Here is a 21244-nt window from a genome sequence, read left to right on the forward strand (position 1 = left end):
GCAGATCAAAGTAGCTTATAATCATTGCAAAATTTTTCTAATTACCTTCAAAACACAGGCAGGAAAGAGAGCTTGGTTCTTCATATGTTGTGGTATTTCAAATGCCAGACCAAGGTCTTTCCCTTTAAAAAAAAAAAAAGAAGAGAATTGCGACTACCAGAAAACAACTTACACATGCTCACACCACCAAACCCACCCACCCAACTGCAGTCACACTTTCCCTCCTGTTACCATGGATGAATTGTGCGGCCTCATGCCGACCTCTTTACTTTACTCCTGAAATTGTCTCCTCTCCCTGTCAACATTTCTAATTATCTGCTTCCTACTGGATCACTTCCATTAGAACTTCAATCAGACATTCCATGGCATACAAACATACTGTAATAGCGCCCATATGAAAACACAGATAAACCTCCTTGAACCCACATCTTCCTCCAATGACCTTCTATTTCTCTTCTCCTTTTTGTAGTAAAACGCCCTGATTTCCATTTTCATGGTGCGCACCTCATTTCATTCCATTCTCTGGACTGAGTCCCAAGCAGGCTCACTCCATTCACCCCTCACTCCACCGAAACAGCTCTTTGTCAAGCTCATTAATGCTCTCCACTTGCCAACCATTGGTTACTTGTCAGTCCTCATCTTTCTAGACTAGACTCATCAGCAGCACTGGACACGATGAGATTGTTCCTTCCTCCTTCAAACACTTTCTTCACCTGGATTGCAGGACCTCAGTCTCACTTGGTTCTCCTCCTCCTGGCTTTCCTCCTCATTCACTTCTGTTAGATTCTCCTTAATTTGCTGACCTCCAGCCACCAGAATACCGCAGACCTCAGATCTCACCCATTCTTTACTTAATCTCATTCCCTAGATGACCTCATCCAGTCCTACAGCTGTAACTATCATCTATGAGCCAATGACTCCCACAGATACACTGCCAATCCCGATCTCTCCCCTGAACTCCTGAGTTGCACACTGAACTACTTACTTGATTTCACCACTTGGATGTGTAAAAAGCATCTCAAACTTATTATGCCCTAAATAGAACTCCTAGCATCCAGGTGGTTCCCTGCCTAGTGCCACACCCACCCACTTGCCAGTCTGTTTTCAACACAGCAATCATAATGGTATTGTTAAACTAAAGAGAGATGATGCCAATTCTCTACTCAAATCCTAATGGCTCCCAATCTCACTCAAAATAAAAAGTCTGGGGGCCAGCCCTGTGGCCTAGTGCCCTGCAAACAGAGGAAGATGGGCACAGATGTTAGCTCAGAGCCACTCTTCCTCAAGCAAAAAGAGGAAGACTGGCAATAGATGTCAGCTCAGGGTGCCTCTTCTTCAGCAAAGAAAGAAAGAAAGTTTGTATCATGGCCTATAAGGCCCTATATGACCGGGGCTCACTACCTCACTGACCTAACATTCCATCATCCCTGCCATGTGCAGTGGGCTCCTCACTGTCACTCAAATACCCTAGGCACGCTTTCATCTCAGGGCCTTCGCACTCTGTTCCCTCTGCCTGAAATACTCTTCTAAGATATCTGCTTGGCCCACCACCCAACTCCTTTGGATTTCTACTCAAATGTCGCCTTATCAGAGAAGGCTTCTCTGACCATCCTGCATAAATTATCACACCCCCAGAGGCTCTCACTCTCTCCTCTCTCTTCTATAATGAGACAATCCATAGAAAGCTTACCATTTTTGGAGAATTTGATATGTCCTTTATCTATATCTAGATAGCATCCAATGGTATCATGCATAGTGAATTCCTAGAAAACCAGAAAGTCAAGTGCTGTTAATAAAAAGCAAAATTGTTAAGTTAAAAGTTCAAACACAGCTGCATAAAAAGTATGTGCTGTCTTTCAAAATAATTCCTTAAAGCTCTAATGTAGGTGTTAAAATGCCCATTACAACATATCATATATAATAGTAGAAGTATCTGGCAGGCTTATTAAAATCAACATGGTATCCAGACTTGTCCACACTACTATAGATTCAGGCTCACCAGAACAAGTGTACTTAGATTCACCAAGATTAAACATAAGAAATCAGAATAACATACGCATTAAAGTAAAAGCCAAAACTAAAATGAAGTGAAAACAGAAGACAAAGTAATATACTTCAGAGAGGCTAATAAATGGCATAAAAGAAAAATATTTATCTCATTTTGTAACATTTCTTCACTGAAGTCCAAATGTGAACTTTCTGTGGAAAATATTCAGAAAATCCACTTGCACTTAAGAATCATTTCTATACCCTCAGTCATGTCATGAGTGATCCTGTAAGCATGCAAGGAAACTTACTAATGCTATGAAGAAGTCAATAATACAACTTACCTCGCCATAATTATCAAATTGTTTATTATGGGATTTCTTTCCTGTTCCACCAAAGCCAAATCCAAACTTGTCAGTACCTAGATTTAAAAAGTAATTTACTTATGTAGCGAGAGTAAATGTAAAATTAAAAGCCCCATAAAAAGTTCACAAATTTACAATAATTTAAGCATCTAAGCAGTACTGTGTGGTGCCTATTTATGCATACTAACTTTGCTCTGACTTCACTCATATTGTTAACCTTATTCCTGCTGATTTTATACTGTTATAATACGTATTTTGGGGTACTTCAAATCTTTTTTGAAACAGGGTGGGGTATAGATAAATATTATTTCTAGGTCACTAAAATATAAACTTTGTACAGTTAAGTTGATTATTTTGCTCCCCATTATAGTAAAGAGTGATAAGTATAAACCAATCAGTTCCGTTTATTTTAGAAACACTTACCTAAGTCTAAGGAAGCCTGCATGGAAGACCACCCAACTCTGCATAACCCTTGGTCATGACAGGATACTTCATAGTAGTGTTTCCCTACAAGGGCAAAACACTTTGAGATTTACATAAATTACACATGTATGATGTACACAAATACATACTCATGTATGTTTCAAATGAGGAACTGCAGATCTTGTTGTAACATTAAAAAATCTTTTCTGATCCTTGATTTAAAGCTATTTAAAGAAAGTTCACGTATTAATACGTTACCTCAAAAGTTTATGCAAGTACAAATGCTTGCATTGGAATACCTTTCGTTAATCCTTTAGTAGCTCTACATCCATGCCATTCCTTTACTTCTCTGCTTTGGCAACAAAGACCGTCTGACCCAATTGCTGGATTTGAGAAAAACACAGAAAACCATGTCAGTACAGATTACATCAATCATGCATTCTGAAATAAGGGTTGTTCAGTCCGCTGAGATAATTCCTCACTTGCTGCGGTGTTCGAGACTGAGATTTGTTGAGCCATGAGTGACAGGTATACCTTCCCCAGGAGTAACTGCCCTTCTTCAGCTCCTGCAGGGCCTTGGCCACGTTGGGGACTAGTTTCTATAGTGTCACCTGCTAACTGGGACAAGATTTTACTGCAACAAATCTAGAAAGGAATCAACACAGCACCTAATCTGACTCGCCCTAAATAGTAGCTGCATGACCAACACAAATGTGTTTAGACAACTATTCTCTAGAGTCCTTTAAAGAAATGGATACTCAAGGATGACGCAGCACCGGCTCATCAATACTTGTAGCTCTGATTTTACGCTTAAATTAGAGCCTGAGTGAATAGTGTACTAAAAGGAAAACAGGAACTGTCTCTGGCTTGTTCCTCCATCCATGGATCCAGAAACCATAAAGGGAAAGCAGGAAAAAATATAAATAAATAAACCTATAGTTGTTATTTGCTAATACTAGGACTCCAAAAGATGAAGTTCTACATTATACCCCTGGGCAGTCACAGTGTTTACTGGTGCTTACTGGCATTAAGGAAAGGATTTGGCTTTTGTCTATACTGGAAAGAATGATAACTTCTCTCCTGGTTCACATCTGCAACTCATATTCAGCACCTGAATGTAAAACGAACTTTAGAAGAAAGCACCATATCACCCATTTCACTTCACTTATCAGAAATTAAAGTTTTTAATCAAAATATAAATTCTTACTCATAAGGGTACTACATTATATAAACTTTGAACTTCCTAAAAAGTTCTCCAGCAATGGCAAATCCTTAAAATTTTTATGTTCAAAATGCTTTATGCATATATAAATTTTCATAAAAATTAGGTATCATATGGTGGTGACAGCAGTTCGGGGTTTGCTTGTTTGTTTTTGGCATGATTCCTCATGCCCACTCTACGTTTCTCTGCATCCTGCTTTTCTTACTCATCAACAACCTCTGGTGAAAATTCCTCCAAGTCACCTCTACAGTTCTGACTCATTCCTGGTAATGGTTACACAACAGTCCTCGGATGCAGCCTAATCTTTGTTAACCATTCTCCCAGCACCAGCATTCACTTTGTCGGCAGTTTTCATCATTACAAATAAAGCTGCACAAACACCTCGCATACTGGTGCTTTCATTCCAATCAGGTAGACCTTCTAGGAATATATATATTTCTAACTGGTAACGAATGCCAAACTGCTTTCTAGAAAGGCAACATCCATAAGCTGGTTATCACTCTTTTGGATTCTTGCCAATCAGATGGGTATAAAACAACATCTCACTGTAACTATAGCTTCCACTTCCCTACTGCCTGTAAAGCTGACCTTTGCATCTTTACTGCCATGTGGACCTGCTCTTCTGTGAACTGCCTGTTCAGACCTTGTGCCCCTTTTCCTTACTGGCTTTTATCTCTCCCTTTCTAAAACAAGTAACATTTTATCTGCTAACTACACAAGAATCCCTCAGAGTACATAAGGATTCTTTATCTTTCGTCAACATTGCAAGTATTCTTTCTATATTTATTTTTGTCTATTGACTTCTATTTCTTTTCCACATATATTTTTGTTCAAGTTTAAACAAATACACTTTTCTTTTCCTTTACAATTTCTGAGCTTCCTATTTTGAGGTAGGAAAATTCCACCAGCCCCAAATTGTACATGTAGTTTTCTATTTTTTAAATTATACACACACACACACACACACACACATATTTATTTAAGTCCCAAATACATACAGAATTTGTTTCTAATTATGATATAAATCAACTTTATATTGCTTCAGATGGATCAATTGTGCCAGTGCCCTTACTGAATAAATCGTCCCTTCTCCCACTGAAATGAAATTTTTTCTTCTGACTATTAACTTCTCATATATACTGGGATTTATTTCCTTTATATTCCCTGACTTATCTGTCTATGCCTATGTCAGTACTAAACTGTTTAATTGTAGTGACTATATTCCAACATCTGGTAAATTAAATCTTCATTTACTATTCTTTTTCGTAATTTTCTTGATATTCTCAGCTATCACTAAAAACAAGTTTCTGAGGGGCTGGCCCGGTAGCACAGTGGTTAAGTTTGTGCATTCTGCTTCAGGAGCCCATGATTTGCGGGTTCAGATCCCGGGTGCAGACCTACACACTGCTCATCAAGTCATGCTGTGGAGATGTCCCACATACAAAACAGAGGAAGATTGGGAGAGATGTTACCTCAGGGACAATCTTCCTCAAGCAAAAAGAGGAAGACTGGCAGCAAATGTTAGTTCATTGCCAATCCTCCTCACCAAAAAAAAAAACATGTTTCTGAATTACAAATGAGCTGCCAAAATTAATCCACTTACCAAAAGCAGATCCTCTGTCATACGGATTCATTTGCCACTTGTTGAGCACTAAATAAATTAAAATGAGAAAAGTCACCCACAAACGTGAAATCAAAAACACTCGATAAAAAATAGAGCAAAGATTTAATATTTTATACAATACCTTAATGCCTCTAGATTCAAAATGGCTTTACACATTATTTGAAATGTACAAGTAAAAGTTGCTGTTTGTATTAAAGGCAAAACTGAAATTGAAAACTGAAACATGTCAAATATGATAATCACTGGCCCATCTGGGGCTAGACCCTTTGCTCCTCACTTGCTTCAGTGCACTTTGTATTAGATGGTACTCATCTATGTTCTGAAGTCAGACAAGGACAACACAAAGAAGGAAAATTACAGGCCAACATTGTTCATGAACGCACGTGCAAAAATCCTCAACAAAATATTGGCAAACCGAATACAGCAATACATCAAAAACATCATACACCATGATCAAATGGGATTTATACCAGGGATGCAGGGTTCAACATTCATAAGTCAATGTGATACACCACATGAACAAAATGAGGAATAAAAACCACGTGACAACCTCAACAGACACAGGGAAAGCATTTGACAAGATCCAACATGTATTTACGATAAAAACTCTCAATAAGGGCTGGCCCCGTGGCCGAGTGGCTAAGTTCGCACGCTCCACTGCAGGCGGCCCCGTGTTTCATTGGTTCGAATCCTGGGCGCGGACATGGCACTGCTCATCAAACCACGCTGAGGCAGCGTCCCACGTGCCACAACTAGAAGGACCCACAACGAAGAATATACAACTATGTACCAGGGAGCTTTGGGGAGAAAAAGGAAAAAAATAAAATTAAAAAAAAAAAAACTCTCAATAAAATGGGTATAGAAGGAATGTGCCTCAACATAATAAAGGTCACATATGACAAACGCAGAGCCAACATCACACTCAATGGGGAAAAACTGAACACCATCCCCCTGAGAACAGGAACAAGACAAGGAGGTCCACTCTCACTATTCTTATTCAACATAGTACTGGAGGTTTTGGCCAGAGCAATTAGGCAAGAGAAAGGAATAAAAGGAATCCAAATAGGGAGGGAAGAAGTGAAACTCTGTCTGCAGACGACATGATCTTATATAGAGAAAACCCTAAAGAATCCATAGGAAAACTATTAGAAATAATTAACTACAATAAAGTTGCGGGGTACAAAAACAACTTACAAAAATCAATTGCATTTCTGTACTCTAATAACAAACTTACAGAAAGCGAACTCAAGAACACAATTCCATTTACAACTGCAAAAAAAAATAAAGTACCTAGGAAAAAATTTAACTAAGGAGGCAAAAGACTTATACAATGAAAACTATAAGACATTATTGAAAGACACAGATAATGGCATAAAGAGACGGAAAGAGATTCCACGCCCATAGATTCGAAAAATAAACATAGTTAAAATGTCCATACTACCCAAAGCAATCTACAGATTCACTGCAATCCCAATCAGAATCCCAATGACATTCTTCACGGAAACAGAATAAAGAATCCTAAAATTTGTATGGGGCAACCAAAGACCCCGAATTGCTAAAGCAATACTGAGGAAAAAAAAAAAAAGAACAAAGCTGGAGGCATCACAACCCCTGACTTCAAAATGGACTACAAAGCCAGAGTGATCAAAACAGCATGGTACTGGTACAAAAACAGGCACACAGATCCATGGAACAGAACTGAAAGCCCAGAAATAAAACCACACATCTGCAGACAGCTAATCTTCGACAAAGGTGCCAACAACACACAATGGGGAAAAGACAGTTTCTTCAATAAATAGTGCTGGGAAAACTGGACAGCCACAAGCAAAAGAATGAAAGTAGACCATTATCTCACGCCATACACAAAAATAAATTCAAAATGGATCAAAGACTTGAAGGTAAGTCCTGAAACCATAAACCTCCTGGAAGATAAGATAGGTAGTACACTCTTTGACACTGAGCTTAAAGGATCTTTTCGAATACCATGTCTTCTCAGACAAGGGAAACAAAAGAAAACATAAACAAGTGGGACTTCATCAGACTAAAGAGCTTCTGCAAGGCAAAAGAAACTAGGATCAAAACCAAAAGACAGGGGCCAGCCTGGTGGTGCGGCGGTTAAGTTCGCATGTTCCGCTTCTCGGCGGCTCGGGGTTTGCTGGTTCAGATCTCGGGTGCGGACATGGCACCGCTTGGCAAAAAGTCATGCTGTGGTAGTTGTCCCACGTGTAAAGTAGAGGAAGATGGGCATGGATGTTAGCTCGGGGCTAGTCTTCCTCAGCAAAAAGAGGAGGATTGGCGGTGGTTAGCTCAGGGCTGATGTTCCTCAAAAAAAAAAAACAAGGAAGAAAAGAAAAAAAAAACAAAAGACAACCCACCAATTGGGAGAAAATTTTTGCACATCATATATCTGACAAGGGGTTAATCCATAATACATAAGGAATTCACACAACCGAACAATAAAAAAAACAAACAGCCCAATCAAAAAATGGGCAGAGGATATGAACAGACATTTTCCAAAGAAGAAGATAGACAGATGACCAATAAACACATGAAAAGACGTTCAGCATCACTAATCATCAGGGAAATGCAAATCAAAACTACACTAAGATACCACCTGATGCCTGTTAAAATGGCTATAATCACTAAAACTAAAAATAACAAATGTTGGAGAAAGTGTGGAGAGAAGGGAACCCTCATACACTGCTAGTGGGAATACAAACTGGTGCAGCCACTATGGAAAACAGTGTGGGGATTCCTCAAAAAACTATAAATAGAACTACCTTATGACCCAGCTATTCCACCACTGGGTATCTACCCAAACAACGTGAAATCAACAATCCAAAGTAACATATGCATCCCTATGTTCATCGCAGCACTATTCACAACAGCCAAGACATGGCAACTATCCGAGTGCCCAGTGACTGACAATTGAATAAAGAAGACGTGCTATACATACATATGCAATGGAATACTACTCAGCCAGAAAAAAAGACAAATTCATCCCATTTGCAACAACATGGAAAGACCTGGAGGGAATTATGCTTAGCGAAATAAGCCAGACTGAGAAAGACAAACATCAGATGATTTCACTCATGTGTGGAATAGAAACAAACACACGGACAAAGAAAAGAGTTCAGTGGTTACCAGGGGAAGGGGCCCGGGGGATGGGCACAGGGGGTGAAGGGGAGCACTTATGTGGTGACAGACAAGAAATAATGTCCAACTGAAACTTCACAATGACGTAAACTATTATGAACTCAATGAAATTAAAAAAAATTTTAAAAGTCACAAAATTTTTTCCTCCTTTTATGGGATCAGTATTCTCCTTTTCTAAAAATCTTAATAGTTTACGGACAACCAAGGAATCGTAATAGCTAAAGAGAACTCTACATGTTTTCAAGCCTAACTTCCCAGCCAAGGTAGAAATCTTTTCTGTATCATTTCTGGTCAAAAGATACCTATCATCTGCTTAAACACTCTGAATGATGGAGAAGTAACTTTCTCTTGAGGTTCTCTCTTCCACTGTGGGCTCGGTCTAGCTAGTAGGAAGTTAGGGTAATCTTCATGTCTTAAGAAATCTTCATCTAGATTATTACTAATTAGTCCTGATCCTACTTTAAAGAACAATTTTGTCTCCAGATCCCTTCAACGACTTCACAACTATCCCGTCTCCTTTTTCACTTGTTTCTCCATGTTTAAATATATAGTTTCTTTTTTTTCTCACAGGACATGATCTTGTTACCCTCTGGAAGCATTCTCTTTTATCATCTCTCATAAATGATGGTTTATGGTTGTTACAAGTCTGATACCATTTTTGAATACGCCAATAGTCTAAATAATTTATATCCATTATCTATCTCACAATTCATTTACAAACGAGTTCATTCCATGAACTACGTAACATTGTTACTTTCGAACTACCGAGAAAAATATGTTGATATGCCAGGTTCACTCCACTTACACTTGCAATTTTGTCACAATCCTGTTTTGTATCATGAAACAAAAGTGACTTAAAATATGGAGGAAATCTTGCTAAAATATAACAAAACCAGAGATTACTCAAGATAGAATGGAATTCTGAAACCATTTAATAAAGGTAACATAATTTAAAGATGCGAAAATTGAGGTAAGATTGTTTATTTTACAGACAGGACAAGAAACCCCAGCAAAGGACCAATCTCCATGTAGATAGGACTGAAAATCAGAAACTGACTTTAAAATTTACACTTTACATTTTAACTTCTTAGGCTCCTTCTTTCTTATAAGAAAATGCACGCCTCTTCTCCCTGTGGAAGGCAATTCTTTCACACCATCATGGATTTTCACTCCATCAATTATTCGTAAAATCCTTCTTTAATATCTTTATAAACCATTTTACCAACTTATCTTTAATTTAGACATTAAAAGCTATCAAGTTAAGAAAAACATTAAAATAAACATAATTTCCAAAATGTCAGTCCTATCTCAAAGGGAACGCTATCAGTATTTTCGGAGGGACAACCTTTTACCCTTCAGGCTTTAAATGACATTTAGCATCTCTGGTTTCCAGAGCACCAAATGCCAATGCCACCCTCCAGATACTGACAATAAAAATGCACACTCAAATCTCACACCTGTAAATGCCAGGGAAGAGAATTACTAATTTACACAAAAGGGAAATATTAATATGCAAAAATTACCTGAAGCACCAGTTTTAATTGTTGTTTTTCCTTTTTTGCCTTCCTGTTGGTCTTTCAGAGTTTCATAAACTATCTGAATAACTGGAATACTGAAAGCCTATCAAAGAAATAACAGTTCTCTAGATTAATATTCAGGTATTAATGACAGTTTATTAATCAATCTAAATTACAAAAGTTATGCATGCACATTAAATAATTACACATATTTCAGACTGCTGCTCCAATTTCATTTGCCCAAATCCAAAATACTAGTAAGATAATAGAGAGGTGACTGAATGAAGGAATTAGGAACCAGCTGACAACCCAAAATAATAAACAAGTGGAACCTGTACAATGAACCTAAACTAAAGAGGAAAAACATCACCCAGGCTGACAAACTGTTTCTCTAGTCTCTGCCAGCAGGAGATCAAACCTCTATTTGCAACCTCTTTATTACTAGAGCCACTGCATTAAAATTCAGAAGTGAGTACAAATACTAAACATACTGTAACTCTTTCTCCAAGACCAGTTTAAAACTATACTCTTAAAGCCATACTCCTGTAGATCTTACTGCAGAATTAGCTGGCAACAAAAATGCCCGTCTCAGTGGCAAGCAACCAATTCCTTACATTTTGGAGGTTGTTTTATTAAATATTTCAAAGTAAAACCTACAGTTCAAAGCTTCTTTAAAATCACCTCTCACAAAGTAAGTCAATTTCAATTTATTACTTACACCAGTTTTTCCGCTTCCTGTTTCTGCAGCCTGAATGGGGGAAAAAAGTTGATTTTACTGATTAAGTTGTCAATGTAAGCAGTCCAGTTAACAGGACAACATGTAGAAACCTCTAGTACTTGCTTAGCCATCTTTATTGTCACAGCTCCTCCAGATTACTCAGCTTCCTCAGTCAACTCCATTGCCATCTTGTCACTTCTCCCGCATTCGCTCAAGAACCTGTTCTCTCCTTTCTTTTCCCGTTGCTACCATTCAAATCTAAGACCTCATCATTCTAACCTAGATTATTACAAAAACATCCCAACAGTGTCTAATCTCTCAGAGCAGTACTACAGGCTGCTACCAAGTTAGTCTTCATAAAAACACAATTCTAACCAAGTAACATACGCATACTGAAAAATTTCCAATGATCCCCACTGCCGACAAATACTCAAATTCTTTAATATAACACTTAAGAACCCAAATAATCTGACCCACTATACATTTACTATCTCATCTCAAGTTACACCCCACCAGTCACACATATTTTATGCTTCTATCTAATTAAACTACTCTGGGATCATATTCTGCATTCTCCTATTCACTGTTTTTGTTGATGTGCTCTCTACCTAGAGAGCATTTTTCTTTCATCTTCCTTTGTCCAAAATCATCTTCCTCTAAGCAAAGTCCCTTATGGTCCCTCAAGCAGGATAACTGGACCCCCCTCTGCACCCTGCAGTACAGGTGCCACATTCTCTCTTATATGACATTTATCTGTGTACGTCCTACTGTGCTACTGGGTTTAAGCTTCTTAAGGGCAAAAACCGCACCTTATTCACCTTTGTGTCCCCCACAACTTCTACCTAATACTGTGTTATGTATCCTAGATGTCTGTGAATAAATAAAATTAATTTGGTGAAAATATCATTTTTAAGCCTATGGAGCTCTTCAAGTGGCTTACAAACAGCCCCAGAACCATGCCCCCAGCTCCCAACCACCTCATGAAATGTAAACATACCATAAGTACATCACCTCCTCCCAGGATCAGTGGGATAGACTCAGCCTGGATATCAGTTGGGAGACTAAAAGAATCATATTTTGAAGAATTTTAGTTAGTAAAAAACTAATTAAGTCACATTAAACTATAAACCTAAAAGACAATTTTATTTGGTAGATACTACCAATCTTTTTCAGCAAAAAATATCTCAAAGTTTAAAAAGGAAACTTTATGTAATTTAGAGAATCACAAGAAAAACTGAATTTCAGTTACTAAACTAGACCCAAAAATCTGCTAAAATCAGATAAAATTTGATAAAATCACTGACAAGTGTTTAAATTATAAAATGTTGTTACAATTTTTTTTGTCAAAGTTCAGCTTTATGTACTTACAGCCAATCCATCTCTTCCACAGCTTGTGCAATCTCAGGCATAACACCCATTTCTAAAAATAAAAATTTTAAAAATCATACATACTAAACTTAAATCATATTGCTCTTAAAATTACTGTTGCTAGAACAGGGAGAAGGCCCTGAAGCACAGCTCAGTCATATCGCACCTCCTGAGTGTGGCACCGTGAGAAAGGCTAAGTTTTAGAGAAAGACAAGTTCAAATCAAGCTCTCACTTACCAGCAACGTGACCTTGGACAAGCTAGAAACCTGTTTTCTCCACACAAAATGGCACTAATACTACCTCCCTTGTAAGAATATAGGAAGATTATAGATAATAAGATGTAATGCATCTGGCACACAGTTGTCACTTAACACCCAGTAGCCTCCAGTGCGTGTTTCCTTCCCAAGACTAGTGAAAAATCTGCCAGAGTTGGAGAGAGGGTTCTAGACCAGCACGTAGTTGTTTCACCTAGAGATAATACAGCAGGCATGTGCCTTGGCTAGTCAAGGACCATGGGAAAAGCCTCACCGAGAATGAGATGATAATGAGAGAAAATGAACAGGCAAGTGGAGAGAACCCACGTTTACTGGCAGCCGTAATCGAAACTAACTGAAAAGGGAGGGGCCAATGGTGAAAACTTGGGTAAGTGGATACGTCAGCTGAAGAAGTGCTGTTCTTAAGTGTTCACAGATCTAAATAATTCTACTTCAAAGCCAATCCTAAAGGAATAGATTGCGTTATTTCTGATTAGTTCTGTCTATCATTTCTCAAATGAACTGTAGAGGGTAGTTATGCATGGAGTAGTTAGTCTGATTACTTAAACCTCTTTTCCAAATAAGAAGTGATTTTTATTTGAAGTCTGCATGTATGAAAACGCAGATTTTATTATTGTTATCATTGCGAAAGTATACATCCCTCTTAAAGAAATTAACAATACTCAAATATTCCCAAGCCTCAGAGACAACCAATTTGGAAATTTTGTATTTTTTTTAATTGTTTGCAAAAAGGCATAAAACAAATCTAAAAATTGAATATATCCATTGCAAAGCAGCTTTTTCTTTGCATCGGGGAGAATGAGACTAGCAATAACAATAGATACAACACTAAAATTTTATATAGTAAACTAAATATAACTATATTAAACTATAGTTAATATAAACATTTATGACATGGGAAAGTATAAAAATCTTTTTCAAAAAGGAAGGCTCTCCTGCCTCTAAATCTCCCCAGGAAAATCCACAGGTTGAAAAACCAATCAAGATCTAAAGGAGTATGTCCAAGCAGACCCTTCTAAGAACCGCCCCCATCAGAGTCTAGCTGTATTCTCGCTCCTAAAATGCACCTGCTTGAAAAAATGGAGTGATGGTCTTAAATATGCTGCAGACAGAAGACTGCAAGCTGAAGTCGCTTGGGCAACTGCTATATTGCAAGGAGTAACCACAGACTGCTTTCAGCAAATTCCAGATAACTTCCTGTCCCATTCTGGTCATGTTCTCTGCATGTCTGTTTTGAAACCATGTTTTCTTTAAATATAACATTTTTAGCACTTATGGGAAAAATAGGAATATTCGTGTTCTTTAATTCTATCTTTGTCTTTATTTCATATCACAGACTCTTCTAGACCTTTACCCTAACATTCCTGAAATTTGTGCACGACTCCCAAAGAAGTGAACGGATAAAATAACAATCCTGAAGTGGCCTACACACCTTGGCTCTAAACTCTCGTTTTAGGAGAGAGCTGGGAAAAGAAAAACAGCTCTCTCTCTAAATAGATTTCCCCTTGCCTCCTGTTATAAGATGCAACTAAAACAATCAGAAATCCTTTCTGACAACTCAAGACTTGGAATTCCTAATGTTCTTAAAGAGGAGAGAACTGAAGGCAGCACAATACTATGTTATAATATCTTTAGTCATCTTAATAAGTTAAGAACATTAAAAGATAGTAGGCCTAACCTGATACATTTATTGCTATATAAATTTACCACGTTTAGGCTTGCTATGTAAGCTTTATTGCGGCTTAGTAAAACTGGATGTATAAAAGGAAGATGACAAAGGAAGAAGAAAAAACAACTGTTAGGTTAGAGAAGCCACCTAAAATTCCTGTTTGGAATAAAGGAGGGTATGAGACAGCAAATAATTTTCAAAATTTATGCTGGTCTAGCGTGTATGCGAATGAAAATGCTTTCCCTTTAGCTTCACTATTTAACGTTAATGTTGATACAACAGCGTTTAACAACAAATAAGCATCATCAGGTTTGTGCCTGGAACTTTTATTCGGGAACGGCCTGAAAAAGTGGACAGAGGCAGGACGGTCACCCTCCCCACGGCCCAGCCCCGCGCCCTGCTGCTCCCGGCCTGGCCAAGCCCCTACCCGAGCAGGCGCGGGCGGAAAACCGCTCCCAGCACCACCGCCACGTCAAGCAGGCGGGAGGCCTGGGCTCCGAGAGCAGCCAGGGCCATCACCGCAGCCCTGCCGCAGCCCGGGTGCCCTGGCAGGACCGCCGCGGGGAGACTGCGAGCAGAGAAAGAAGGGAAGGAGCCGGGGGGCCCGCGCCTGGAGAGAAAGGCCCTGCCCGCGACCCCGAGCGCGCCGCCCGGGCCTCTCGGCCCCCGCGGTCGCCCCGCAGCGCAGGGACCCACGGGACCGCTGCGGACAGGGCCCTCCTGCAGCGCGAGGCACCTGTCCGCCCTGCCCCGAAGGTCCCCGCCGCTGCCCGGGGGCCGCAGCATGGACCGAGCAGCCCGCACCAGCCCCGCTCCACGGACGCACCGGAGAAGGCCGCCATCTTCGCCCCGTCCTCCGCCGCTCGCTCGCTCGCTCGCTCGTTCGCCCGCCCTCCCTCCGCACTGACTCGCCGCGCCGTGCAGGGCGCGCTTCCGGCCCTCGGCCTGCGGCCTTCCGAGTCCGGGCAGGGCCCCAGCCCCGGGAGAACGGTTCCGGCCGAAGAAATGACCCGTCCTGGAAGACCGCTGCCCGGACCCAGTTCATTTGGACTTTAAGGGCCTTCCATCAGTAGCCACTACTGGTCATCGTTGACAATAACTAATAGTTACTATTTATTGAGTGCATGCTGTGTGTCGTCAGGACCACTTTTCCACACATAAAGAAGCAGACATTACATGATGAGGGTCACACAGTAGCCCAGGCCGATGTGACAGCACAACTGTGTCCTCTGGGCCCCTCGCTCAGTCCCCCAACCTCTGACACAAGCAGGGCTCTGTGGCTGTGAGTGCCCGGGAGAGAATGTCTGAATGCACTGCCCAGCAAGCCAGGACTAGTGAGCGCCTGCCACCCAACAGGCATTTACTAAATTTTTTTGATTGACTTAAGTAGCGATTTAGGTCTCCCTTCCGCGATGTTTGATGTAGCATTGATAATTTCAGGGTTATTTGACCTCCGTGAAGCTTTGACACCTTTCTCTTCGCACAGAGAGGGAGGAAAAAAATAAATGAACGATTAACCGTCCCAACAACCCCGTCAGGTAGTATTAGGATCTTTAGGTGAGGACACATATTCAGGAAAGTTAAATGACTTATCTAAAGCCATACAGCTACTGAACGCCAGTGTGTGATCTGAGCCACGTCTGCCCAGTTCCAGGGTTCATGCTGTACCGTCTGTAGCCTGCCACAGAACGACGACGCTGGGAAAGGTGAAACCCTCAGGCAAGATATTGTGGACAGAGTTAGAAGTAACTTCGGGAGCCATACTCCCAGGGTGTGAATTCTAGCTCTACCGTTTCCTGGCTGTGCCATCTTACGAAGTCTGGGCTTCGGTTTACTCATCTGTAAAACAGCCATGAATAATAGTCCCTATCTTGTAGGATTGTTCTGAGAATTAAATAAAATAGGTGAAGCACTGAAACAGTGCATAGTACATGGTAACAATATATATGTTAGCTGTATTGTTGCTGTTACATGTAACAGGATTCACCTGAAGCTCCAAGGGCTGAGAACAGTACCCTCAGACCTGCAGCCTCATACCTCCAGGGGGCACCATTCACATTAGATTCTATAGTCTCCCTATATTTTATATAAATTTATAGAAATGATACCCCTGAAAGCTATGCAACATAGCAGTTCTGAATAGATGCACGTACCCCACATTCTAAAGACAGGCACAAGATCACCTATTGTGCAGCACTCACAAAAGGGAAATCTGTAATCTGATTTTTGTACCTTTAGCCAATCCCCAGCTTGAACGTACAAAAGGTTTGAGGGTGCAAGTTAAAAGATTTCTCTGAAGAGAGCTGCTGAAGTGTCATGGCATTTCTGCTCTCTCAAGGGAGAAAGTGTTTCCAGGGGCCTGCCCAAAGAACTTTTGATCTCTGGAGTTTGGGAAGCGTAAGGCACGCTATGAGGAGCTGTGGCTAGAAAGCCCTGAGGCAGCATGGCAGGAAGAGACAGAGGGAGGGAGAAGGCTGCTGGGAGAGCAGACCGTGTTTCCAACAACTATGGGGGAAACGTGTGACCTCCCCCCCAGGCTAAGTGGACCCATGGAGAGTGAACTTGAAGCTATCTTCAAAGGGAATGTGCCCAAGAGAGCCGCCTGAAGAAGCCAAATGATGCAGCAGACAGACCCCCAAAGGACCCTGTTGTGTTCATGCTTTCTAACTGGAGGAGAGAGATCACTTGCCTCATGTGAGTTTCACTAGGAAGATACCAGCTAAAGAATCTCCAAGATACTCACAAAGAATACCCCATGAGTGAAAGAATCAACTTGGGACATGATTGAGCCAGACAACACCAGAATCAGATCACCACAGCACCAGGCAGATAGAGGTGGGCACTGCACACACATAAATACACACAGGGCCAGATTTTATTCCTCCCCAGGGTCAGAAACAACAGCTAATTGGAGAGGGGAGAGCAGAGAAGACACCGAGCACACCCTCCACCCCGTTGCCATGCTAGGGAGCGAGGAAGCTATAATTTTGGCTGAAGACGTGAATTTTGATCATTACACTGGACTTGATAGTTTAATTACAGAAATGAGGCTATCATTGTGGTGAAAGTAACCAGACAACTTTTCGTTATCTGAGAGTGACCAGAAAAGCTCAGGAAGATGCCAGAGACTCCATCTAGGTCAGGGAAAGAAATAGCCTGTAGAGAAGGTTTCAAGGTAACAGATAATGTTTTCTAATTATAACCTAAGTTTAGCTCATTTAATATACTGCTTTAATAAATAAAAGTACATAAGTGTGTGTGTGTGTTAATACCCTCAATAATGTGAATTGGGATAAAATGTGATTGGCTACCCTCCTTGGCAGGTAGGACAGGCTAGGCAGAGAAGTGGCAGGCAACCCTTTCACCAAACCAAGAGATAGAGGATGGATGCACCCAGCCCAGTATCCTGCTGGTCCACTCTTCTCAGAACAGGCTGATTATTAAATGGGTGCCTACCAACAGGGAGAAAGTCCTGGAATCCATGCCTGATCCCAGAAACCCAGCTACACAGTTAGGCGGGAGGGCAGCTACCACTAGGTGGCACCAAATGCAGCTGAGCCTGCTACAGTTTGAAGCGGACTTAAAACTCCCAGCTGGGACTTTCCCCTGCCATTTATTTCTATAACCTCACGTTTTATGTAATTGGATCTTTTGGACCCCACCAATCAGGTTATGGTGGAATTTTGCTATATTGTGCATGCACCCAGAGAGATTGTGCTGAGTATTTTCAAGTTAGCTGTGTTATAGCCCACTCCATACCACATGGTTTTGCAACTGCTAAGACAGGCCAAAGAAATATGCCCTTCAGGTACAGTGTAGCGAGGACGGTGTGGAGAGGAGTGGTCCTAGGGAGGACTCTGTAGACTGGCCACCCAAAAGCCACACACAGTCCCCTTCCCCTTGCCTTTCTCTGAAATCCAGGCTGGGATAAAGAAAAAAAACCAATCACCTTTCCAGACTTCTTTGCAGAGACAGAGAGCCATGAGATCCAGTTCTTCCTAGAGAGATGTAAATGGAAGTCCGAGGTAAGGAGTATTTAAAAGGAAAAGACCTGACCAGCATGTACTCGCTTTCCTCCTGGAACATGGACATGATGCCTGGAAAGGCAGCAATGAGTTATGAAGACAGAAGCTTCCTGCTAAAGCTATTGAAGCAGAAAATAGAAGGAGCTTGGATCCTTGAGGACGATAGTGAGCTAAGTTACCAGCCCGGGTCTATCTCCCTGTAGAACTCTGTGGTTTGAGAATTCCTTATGTAGTTAAGCCACCGTAAATTCTCTTTTGCTTGCTGCCCAATACATTCCTAACAGGTACAGAAAAGAAGGAGATGAGGGGCCAGCCCGGTGTCACAACAGTTAAGTGCGCACATTCCGCTTCGGCGGCCTGGGGTTTGCCGGTTCGTTTCCCGGGTGCAGACATGGCACCACTTGGCACACCATGCTGTGATAGGCGTCCCACATAGAAAGCAGAGGAAGATGGGCATGGATGCTAGCTCAGGGCCAGTCTCCCTCAGCAAAAAGAGGAGGATTGGCAACAGTTAGCTCAGGGCTAATCTTCCTCAAAAAAAAAAAAAAAGAAAGAAAGAAAAGAAGGAGATGAAACATTCACCATTATGGATTTGGTGTAATGAGTCACTCAGAAAAAAATTTTCAAATGTTCTAGAATCGAGCCATAAGCAACCTATTGTGGCTACAGGAGGAGGGGATATTTGAGCTGGGTCATGAAGGCACCATCAAAAATAATCCTTGAGGGGCCAGGCCCACTGCCAAGTGGTTAAGTTCATGCGCTCCGCTTCCACAGCCCAGGGTTTCACTGGTTCAGATCCTGGGCATGGACATGGCACTGCTCACCAAGTTGTGCTGTGGCAGCATCCTGCATGCCACAACTAGAAGGACCCACAACTAAAAATACACAACTATGTACCTGGGGGCTTTGGGGAGAAAAAGAAAAAATAAAATCTTAAAAAAAATAATAATCCTTGAATGTATGGTCATTTCCTCACAACCAAAAATGGAGATGAAATGTGCCATTACAAGGGAGGTAGTGACCCTGAATCCAGCCTAGGGAACAGAAGTCAAATCAGCTTGATTACTTCATCCTTTCATTGACACCCAACCCCTCCCCAGTCCCCATTCCAGCTCCTTCTGGGACCAGATAAAGCAAGCTGCCTAGTTCCTAAGGATCCAGCCGCCAGACAAGGAAGCAGGAAGAAAGAGAAATTATTTAAAAAAAATTTTTTTTTTAAAGATTGGCTCCTGAGCTCACTGTTGCCAATCTTTTCTTTTTTCTGCTTTTTCTCCCCAAATCCCCCCCAACACATAGTTGTATATTTTAGTTGTGGGTCTTTCTAGTTGTGGCATGTGGGATGCTACCGCAATGTGGCCTAACAAGCGGTGCCATATCCGTGCCCAGGATCTGAACCAGCAAAACCCTGGGCCACTGAAGCGGCGGGCGGCAAACTTAACCACTGGGCCACGGGGATGGCCCCTTGAAAGAGAAATTATTTTAATGTAAAAGAAGTTGATTAGAAAGTGCAATATCTTCATTACATAAATGCACCAAAGTCCTTGCTCACAATACATGATACAGACCCACCTATCATTCCACGCAAATAACCACAACTTCTCCCTCAAATGCTGCCTGGGAGGTTTGCCCTCAGATCTACATGTCAGGAGAAGAGAGGACTCAGAGTGCTCGCTCAGGATCCAGAATCCTGCACTGAGTGGACCTCATGTGGCAAACCTTCCATCAACAAACCCTCTCCTCTTTGATTCAGCTCTTAGTTGGGAAGGATCCTCAATCCACTCCCCTCAGGATGGCACACACCGGACCCTCCACCTCCAGCCTCCTGCTTACTTCCAGCTTATACCCTGGGCTCCTTTTACCCTCCAGCATATGGACCTGTGTAGAGTTCCTTGCATGCACCACATTGCCTCTCACACCACTGTGTATTTCCTTACGCTGTTTCTGTAAAAGGGGAAGAGCCTTCCCCTTTTAGTTTCAGTTATCAATTGCTGTGTAATAACCCCAAAACTAATATAACAACCAATCTATTTGCTCACGATTCTGTGAGTTAGGAGTCAGAGCAGGGCTTAGCTGGATGGTTCTTCTGTTCTCCATGGCCTTACCTGGCATTGTTCCCTCGGCTGCATTCAGCTGGTGTCTGGGTCAGGCTGGAAGGTCTGAGAAGACTCCATTCCCATGTGTGGTGTCACAGTGCTCCCATACATGGTCTCACTCTCTCCACGTGGCCAACTTGGACCTTCTCACAGCAGGATTAGCCCCAGAGAAGACAGACTTCCTACATGGTAGCTGGGTTCCAAGAGAATATGTCTGCAAAATGGAAAGCAGAAGCTGCATATCTCTTAAGTTTGCCTTAGAAGTAGCACAATGTCACTTCTGTTAAATTCTGTTGGTCAACACAAATCACAGGACCAGCCCAGATTCATGAGGAGGGGAAATAGGCTCTACCTCTTGAGGCAATGAACGGCAAAGAGTTTGCAGCCATCTACACTATACCACCTCTATCTTCTTGGCAAGTCCTAATTATTATTCAGATTCAGCTAAGCTAGCACCTTGCAGCAAATCCTGCTCAATGCCAATCCCCAGCTAGCAAATACTGCAACTTTACTCTGATCTCTTCTTTTCCTTAAATTTCTGACTCTTAGCTGGACATATGGGTGCCCAGAATAAAGACGCCACTTCCCAGCTCCCCTGGGACTTAGATATGGCATATGCCTGTGTTCTGGCCAGTGGCATGTAAACAGAAGCATCCTTAAGGGAGATAGTACATCCTTCTTCCTCTTCCTCCTTCCTGTAGGCTGAAATGAGGATGTGATGGCTGGGGTTTGAGCAACCATAATGAACCATGAGAAGACAACCATATACTGAGGATGGCAGAACAAAAAGAGAGAAGTAGCT

The 21244-nt window shown here is 41.5% G+C and overlaps 1 protein-coding gene across 3 annotated transcripts in view; it reads right to left on the reverse strand.

The window, feature by feature from the left end:
* Positions 1-20707, reverse strand: part of DDX1 (DEAD-box helicase 1) — a 42168-nt gene extending 21461 nt beyond the window's left edge. Inside the window, exons 1-11 of one of the 3 annotated variants that reach the window (XM_070574393.1) lie at positions 20452-20707; positions 12380-12431; positions 12009-12072; positions 11012-11041; positions 10300-10396; positions 5600-5647; positions 3074-3157; positions 2775-2858; positions 2331-2407; positions 1691-1763; positions 46-122 (exon numbers count right to left, since the gene is read on the reverse strand). In XM_070574393.1, the coding sequence (XP_070430494.1) occupies positions 46-122; positions 1691-1763; positions 2331-2407; positions 2775-2858; positions 3074-3157; positions 5600-5647; positions 10300-10396; positions 11012-11041; positions 12009-12072; positions 12380-12431; positions 20452-20458 (693 nt within the window). In that variant the 5' untranslated portion in view covers positions 20459-20707. Of the gene's footprint in view, positions 1-45; positions 123-1690; positions 1764-2330; positions 2408-2774; positions 2859-3073; positions 3158-5599; positions 9907-10299; positions 10397-11011; positions 11042-12008; positions 12073-12379; positions 12432-15150; positions 15525-20451 lie in introns of those variants that run through there. The other 2 variants (XM_008539710.2, XM_070574394.1) reach the window with 2 other exon arrangements.
* Between the last annotated feature and the right edge of the window lie 537 nt (positions 20708-21244).

The sequence above is a fragment of the Equus przewalskii genome, chromosome 14 (assembly GCF_037783145.1).
Source record: "Equus przewalskii isolate Varuska chromosome 14, EquPr2, whole genome shotgun sequence".
NCBI lineage: Eukaryota > Metazoa > Chordata > Mammalia > Perissodactyla > Equidae > Equus > Equus przewalskii.